General features: G+C 41.4%; 1 protein-coding gene across 1 annotated transcript; it reads left to right on the forward strand.

Annotated features, from left to right (window-relative positions):
- Window positions 1–4,562: 4,562 nt before the first annotated feature.
- On the forward strand, window positions 4,563–7,262 carry LOC147629517 (uncharacterized). Its single transcript, XM_086813023.1, has 3 exons — window positions 4,563–4,853; window positions 5,000–5,044; window positions 5,150–7,262. The coding sequence occupies exons 2-3, from the start codon at window positions 5,039–5,041 to the stop codon at window positions 7,238–7,240; spliced, it is 2,097 nt and encodes a 698-aa protein (XP_086669149.1). The 5' UTR covers window positions 4,563–4,853; window positions 5,000–5,038; the 3' UTR covers window positions 7,241–7,262.
- The last annotated feature ends 418 nt before the right edge of the window (window positions 7,263–7,680 follow it).

Here is a 7,680-nt window from a genome sequence, read left to right on the forward strand (position 1 = left end):
CTTCTAATCATATGACTAGTCATGGTGAGTGCTTTAGAGATACATAAAAAATGAAAAAGGTCATGTGAAGATATGTGATGATACTACACATTCTATTATGCATGTTGGTAAGGTGCCGTTATCTACAAGGATGAAAAAATAAAGTACATGGTTAATGTACGTCATATTGAAACCATTAAAAATGGTTGAGAAAGGCTAGTAAGTGAGGTTTAACCTTGGTAGATGTTATGTAGAAGGTTTCAATAACCAATTCAGCATGGTTGCAACGGTCAATAGAATTAGAAGAATGTTTACATTGGATATAAACATGCCTAACGTGAAGGCTAAATGGTATAAATAATCAATGGTATATTATTTACACATGGTATAAATAATTAGTGCAAAATTGGAAGAATATTTACGTTGGATATAAACAATATGCCTGAAGCGAAGGCTATATCATTTGCACATGGATATTTTGTAGAAGGTTTTAATAACCAAATTGAATGCAGCATGGTTGCAAAGGACAACATAATTGGAAGAATGTTTACGTTGGATATAAACATGTCTAACGTGAAGGCTATAACATTTGGCATAAATGCATTGGTCATGCTAATATTCAACATGGCAGAAATATGTAAACTCAAAGCATTGTTTTATAGGATTATTAAATTTGAAAATGTATGGAAGGCACAATGTATGTGAAGTATGCCAATTGCGAAAATAGTGTAAGCATTAATTTCCACATGTGAGTGAAAGACCATTAGGTGTGGTGCAATATTCTGATGTTTGGGAAAGCCAGATTTAGTACACTTGAAAGTGTTTGGGTGCATTGCATATGTACATGTACCATATGGGATGAGAAGAAAATTAGATCCCAAGAAAAAAAAATGTATTTGTATTGGATATTTCCTTTAGTTAGCATAAAGGTCATAGATGATATTTCCCCACTATGTGTGAGATGTGAGTGAGTAGGGATGTTTTTAAAGAGATGATAGTTGGTACTACACACTAGTGAAGGATTCTATAGAGGTTGATGTAAAAAATAATGTGACTGGTACTACACACTAGTGAAGGATTCTATAGAGGTTGATGTAAAAAATAATGTGACTGGTACTACACACCAGTGAAGGACTCCTATAGAGGTTGATGTAAATAGTAATGTGGCTACAACGAATAGAGAGCATCAATCACATGTGCTTAGTGGACCTAAAGAGTCATCTAGTAGTGGATCTATTATTAGACCTTGGTCAAGAAGGTTGAGAAGGAGTGCAATGAATTCTAACACATGATTTGGAAGGTACTACATGTGCTGAAAATTTAGCAAATTCACATGTATCACGTAAAGGAAAAGAGAAGGAGGATTGGCCTTTCATAATGCCTGATGTTTCAGCATGTCATTCATTTGTTGATGAAAATAGTGGCTCAAAACACGGCCTTGATGAGGAGCTTGGGATATCGGTTATTGTTCCACCAAGTGTAGAAAGAATCAAAGTAGTGTTGCTCAAGAATACCTTGTAGTGATCCCAGGACCTATACATAGGTCTACGAGGGAGATATCCAGTTGATAGGTTGAGATATGAGAGAGATATGATGGTTATATAACCCATCATTATGCTTATATGGTTAAATAAATACAAGAGATAGAGCCTAGATGTTTTTAAGAGGCATTAAGACATAAGCATTGGGAAGATGCTATGGATAAAGAGATGGCTACATTGGATGCAAATGGGACATGGGAGTTGGTGCCTTTGCCTAAGGAGGAGAAGACGGAAATTGGATACAAGTGGGTCTATAAAGTAAAGAAAAATTTAGATAGGTATGTGAGCAAGTACAAGGCAAGACTGGTATGCATAGACCTAAGAGATTGACTATGAGGAGACTTTTTGCCTAGTTGATAGGATGACAACCATGAGAGAAGTCATTGCTATAGCTGCAACTAAGGGATTGTCTTTACATCAAATGGATGTGGGTAGTCCAAAAACCTATGTCCCAGACTGGTTTACAACCGATTGTTTGTGAAACACTTATGGCATAGTTAGAGAAGCAAAACAAGTTCATTAAAGCTTATTAACATTTGAAATGTCTAAAAAACAATAAAGAAGTTACTGAATATAACTTATTATTCTATTATATGTACTAATAGTGGTCTTATTCCAGCAATAGAAACTAGTGATAGCAATCGATTGAAACTGTGCCACCTTATCATGCTTTCACCCATGTAGCAGATGTCATTTCTTATATGTTGATTTACAAGAGGAGGTCTATATGGTGTAGCCACCACGATATTAGGGACCCCGAGTTTATTTGTAGGTTGCGTAAATCCTTCTATGGCTTGCAATAAGCATCTAGAGCATGTTCATACAAGATAGGAGACTATCTTATCACTATTGGATTTCATCAAGTTTTTCACTATATGTAAAAAATACTGACAGAGGATTTGTTCTAGTAGTATCATACTCATAGGGGACAATGATGTTGACATTCATGAGACGAAGATACTCCTTAAGAAGGATTCATGTGAGCTACGATACTTCCTAGGTATTCCTAGGTATAGAGGTGATTAGATCATGTGGAGATCACGTGGTGGGATTTGGCTTTAGTAGAGGTAGTATACTTTGGACATTTTGTTGAAGGATCCAAGTATGGAATGATAGGCTTTAAGCTAATCTCAGGGCCATTGGGGAGAAGGACATAAATTTGACTGATATACACCTAGTGATCTTGTGGAGGATCTTAGTATGTACATGCACATTGTAAGTTTTTTGAGCTATTCTATTTGGTTGGTGAGATCTTATGCAAGCCCCTGATCCCACTTGGATGCGGGTAGGAACTGGTACACTATGGACTTTCTCTGAGACTAGAGTACAAGTACATATACATGGATATACAAATGTAGATTGAGCTAGTAGTGTCAAATGTACACAAGGAGGGGGTCAAGGATGTGCCTCCTACACCACTCGGCTCCTGCATGCCAAGTTTTGAGGTGGACAGAGGGGCAAACGGCCTTCATCTGGCATCGTGCAAGGACAACTTGATGCATGCACAGGCAAGCTTGGATATTGTAAGGCCGAAAACAAGCCAAGCAAAAATGCTCGAGACATACCCGACGAACCCCCTGAGATAGGTATACTACCCTTGCTTGAAGCCATTTTTAAAATAAATATATAAAAATTACAAAAAACTATGCAAAGTTTAAATCCAACAATAAATTGCAAAAACTGTGCAAAGTTTAAATTCAATAATAAATGAAAACTGTTATGGAATAAACAAATGGAACCAACTACCCGAAGTGTCTTGGAGTGTGTGATAACCCTTAATTCGGCTATTTTTAGCCTTATTTTCGTATTTTGGCCATTTTTACTAGTCTTAGCACTTAATTAGCTTATTTTTAGCAATTTAAAAAATCTAGTTTTAGAAATTAGATTTGTTACTTGTTTTTGGGTTTCATTAAGGTTTTCATGCCTATTTTTAGGCATATTGGTTATTTCTAGTAAAATTTCATGTACATTGGAAATTTACTTTTTGGCAATTTTAAATAGATAGTGCTTGTGGATTGTGTTGCCTTGCAGAGTGACGGACTCTAGATATATAGTAGGATGTAGATGGATGCAATATATGAGGTTTATGTGTGCATAGGGGCTCCCGAGACCAAATTTTGGGCTGGCTAGGAGCGGCCTCACATAGGGGAGTTAACCCTCATTAGGGTTAAAGTGCTATCCATGAACTGACCCTTGCATGGTCTTCTTTCTCTTCTTGCCAAACTGCCACAAAGAAACCAACTTATCATGCTACTACCCTGGGATGATTGGTTATTGCATAAAAGATCTACATAAGCCTCATTACATGCAATATGGCGCATATGAGTGAAAGAACAAAGTATGCTTCACTCCCACAAACATTTTCGATAGGGTATTGATGTTTTAGAAGGTCAACTTAAATCATCCTATAAATAATAATTTTTGTACTACAATTCAGAAAATGATCAAGACATAAAAAATTTATCCACCATCTTCTAATTGGATCACCATAGCAATGTAGAGAAATGGAGCTAATGAAAATTGATGCTTTACGGAGGACAATGGTATATCCATCCATAATAACAATGAAAGATATCTACTATGACATTTTTATTAACAATTAAAAATTTGATGCTTCACATCCAAGATCATATTGGTTTATCAATAAGTAGAGAAGAAATGAAAACGAAGATGATGATCCAAGGTATGCATACGAATTTGATGAAATTATAGTAGAGAATATGAACAAAACTACCCAAAAAAAACAATTGAAATAATAGAGCAAAAGAAAACACATAGACATGCACATGAGAAAAAGCATAAGAAAATCATTGATATAGAAAGTGAAGATAATGAGCTTGCCAATAAAGTCAACATCCACAAGCTAGAGTATATTTCTTGTGTAAGAAGAAAAATAGTGCTATTGTAAGCACATGAAATTATAATAAATTTCATTTTTAATATGTTTTTTTCTTTCAATTTTGAATCCTTAGGAATTATTGTCTATCACTAATAAAAATATGTATGGTTTTTTTTTTCCGAGATGAAAAATTTCAAAGCCAACGACAGGTGAAACGACGTGTTCGGGTTATCTCCGCGGGCCGTGTAGTGACTCTCCTCTGTCTCTGTCTCTGTCTCTCAAAAGGCTATGATGCCAGAATGCTAATGCTACGCTAAGTGTGTAGTGAGAGTGATTTGAAGTTTGGCGTCTGCGGGGCGCCCATTCAAAGCAGGCGACGTTTCATGCAACGAATTCTAGTGCGTCCACTGCTTGATTTATTTGTACGTTTGCGCTTTCAAACGCTCATTTCCAAAGACTCGACATTATACGATGTGATCTCTCGTCCCTCGCAGGTAATGCCTGGTTTCGGGTGAAAATTAAGACGATATTTGAGCTTTTTCTGATACACAGGAACATTCCGATGAACGCCTTCACACTACTATTTTTGGTTCTTTGGAGAGTTCTTTTAACTCTAAGAATCATGATTTTGTCTTTGCAGGTTAAAGCAAAACTCTGTAAAGACTCCGTTTGAACGACTATGGCGGTAGGTTACCGCTTGAAGCTTTTTTCTTACCACTTCATTTCATACCTGCATTTTTTTTCCCCCCCTTTGCTCAGTTTTCCTATTTATGTCGTGTGATCGGATAAGCCAAAGCGCGGACGACCGAGGAAGGATCAATCGGCTCCAAAGGAAACAGATGGGGCTGCTGCTGGTGGTGGTGGCAGGGGACGTGGCAGGGGACGGCCAAGGAAGGATCAGTTAGCTCCAGCCGAAGAAGAAGATGGAGGTCCTGCTGGTGGCAGGGGAAGTCCAAGGAATGATCAGTCGGCTCCAGAAGAAGAAGAAGAAGAAGAAGATGGAACTCCTGCTGGTGCCAGCAAACGTGGCAGGGGAAGGCCAAGGAAGGTTCAGTCGACTCCAGAAGAAGAAGAAGATGATGGAGCTGCTACTGGTGGCACGAAACGTGGCAGGGGAAGGCCAAGGAAGGATCAGTCGGCTCCAAAGGAAAAAGATGGGGCCCCTGCTGGTGGCAGCCTCGGCAGGGAAGGGCCAAAGAAGGATCAGTTAGCTCCAGTCGAAGAAGAAGATGGAGCTCCTGCTGGTGGCGAGAAACGTGGCAGGGAAAGTCCAAGGAAGGATCAGTCGGCTCCAGAAGAAGATGATGGAGCTGCTGCTGGTGGCACGAAACGTGGTAGGGGACGGCCAAGGAAGAATCAGCCGGGAGATGGGGCTGCTGGTGGTGGCCGGGGACGGCCAACCCCTGCTGGTGGCCGGGGCCGAGGCCGAGGCCGAGGGCGGGTCCACGGCGACTTACTAGATGGGACAGATCAAGCCGACAGTCAGGCAAGTCAGCGTGGACATGGCAGCTCACCTGCACTTGAAGGCGCACAGGCAGAGACAGAACGTGACATAATCCCGGCCGTCCAAGAACACACGGAACCTATTAAACGCAAACGTGGCAGGCCAAGAAAGCAGCCGCCTCCAGCCACCACCACCACCACGGTCACACCAGCTCCACGGAGAGCGATGCCAACTGCGCCGAGAGCGACGCCGCCTCCGCCTCCCCCTCCCACCCAACTATCACCTCCCGCTTCGCAGCCACCGCCTCCTCCTCTTCCTCCTCCTCTTATGCGCGAGTGGACGCCAGAAAAGTTCGAGTCGCGTCAGGTGTGCAACATACAAAAGGAGGTTATTCAAGTTGATGGTACAACTGAACGGCGGCCGCTTGTATATGGATGCAGCTGGCCCGTGCACACCTTTCAGCGCTTTTACCGCCTGCCGGCCAAGCGACGGAGGCGTGGCAGAATTCCAACCGTTGTAAACACACAAGCACCAGTCGGAGGAGCAGCTCCACAACCAGGCCAAGACGATCAGATGCAATATGAAGAAATGGATTCCAACACCTTGGATGGTGGGCAAGAGGAAAACGGCATGGCAGGGCAAGCAGGATTCCAAGGGCAAGGGGGTCATGGTGGCCATGTCAGCCATCACACGCCAATACCTGGGCTAGCTATTAACACTCAAACAAATTCCTTGATAAGTAATCCTAACGACCCAGTGGAAGAAATCCCAAGCAATATCCTCGGTCCCCTAGAATCACAAGACCACCAAGCGCTAGGATCCCAACACCAACAAAACCTAACCTCCCCACCCATGGAATCACAACCCCCCTTACCAAACCTAAACGCCTCCACCCATGATAGACGTCCTCAGCTACAACCACAACAACAGCAGGCCTTAGTAGGACGAGAACTGGATGACAAGCAATGGGACGCCCTTTGTCGAGACTGGGTCCCGCAACCACAGGACCCTCCTCGCATGCTGCAACATCAGCAGGAGCGTGTGCCACACATGGACGGACTTCGCCAGGGTGTGGCGCCTGCAGGATCTCAAAACCTAAACGCTCCCACCAATCATTCTCAGCTAGAATCACAACCATATTCACCTCTACTAGGACGAGAACTTAATGACAAGCAATGGGATGCCCTTTGTCGAGACTGGTTCCTAGACCCACAGTACATGCAACGTCAACAACAGGATCCAACAATGCTGCATCGTGTGCCACGCATGGAACGACAATTACAAGTAGGATGTAACCAATGTGTGCCGATAGAATCTCAACACCAACCAAACCTGCACCCCCCCACCGATCGTCCTCTAGAATCACAACAACAGCCCTTAGCAGGACGAGAACTTAATGACGAACAATGGGATGCCCTTTGTCGAGATTGGCACTAAGCATTTACATAAAAACATCACAAACAACTTTCTTTATATGCATTCTTTTTTTCTTCTTCTTCTCTTCCCTTCTTGATATAGGACCATGATGTGACGATTAGGAATTCTTACTTCATAATCCCTTTCAAGTGAAAAAAAAAAAAACTAGCTTTCTTATGAATGGGACTTGAATTTCAAACTTGATCACTTCCTAACATGATAGAGTAGGTTACACCACAATTTAAAATGGTGGAGATTTGTCTTCATGAAGATCGAGAAAAATATTGATTAGAATTGCCTTTGATTTTTGGAAATTTGTTTATACAAAGCCAAATTTCAAAGATAAGGAGCACATAGTAAATAGGTTTTCCAACCCCCACATATAGTAAATAGGTTTTCCAACCCGTCAAGGATCTAGCCATTCTCAAAATTCTACATCGCTCCTCAAATGTAGAAGAGAA

This window comes from Cibotium barometz, chromosome 18 (genome assembly GCF_041138505.1).
Source record: "Cibotium barometz isolate CiBa-2024 chromosome 18, ASM4113850v1, whole genome shotgun sequence".
Classification (NCBI taxonomy): Eukaryota; Viridiplantae; Streptophyta; class Polypodiopsida; order Cyatheales; family Cibotiaceae; genus Cibotium; species Cibotium barometz.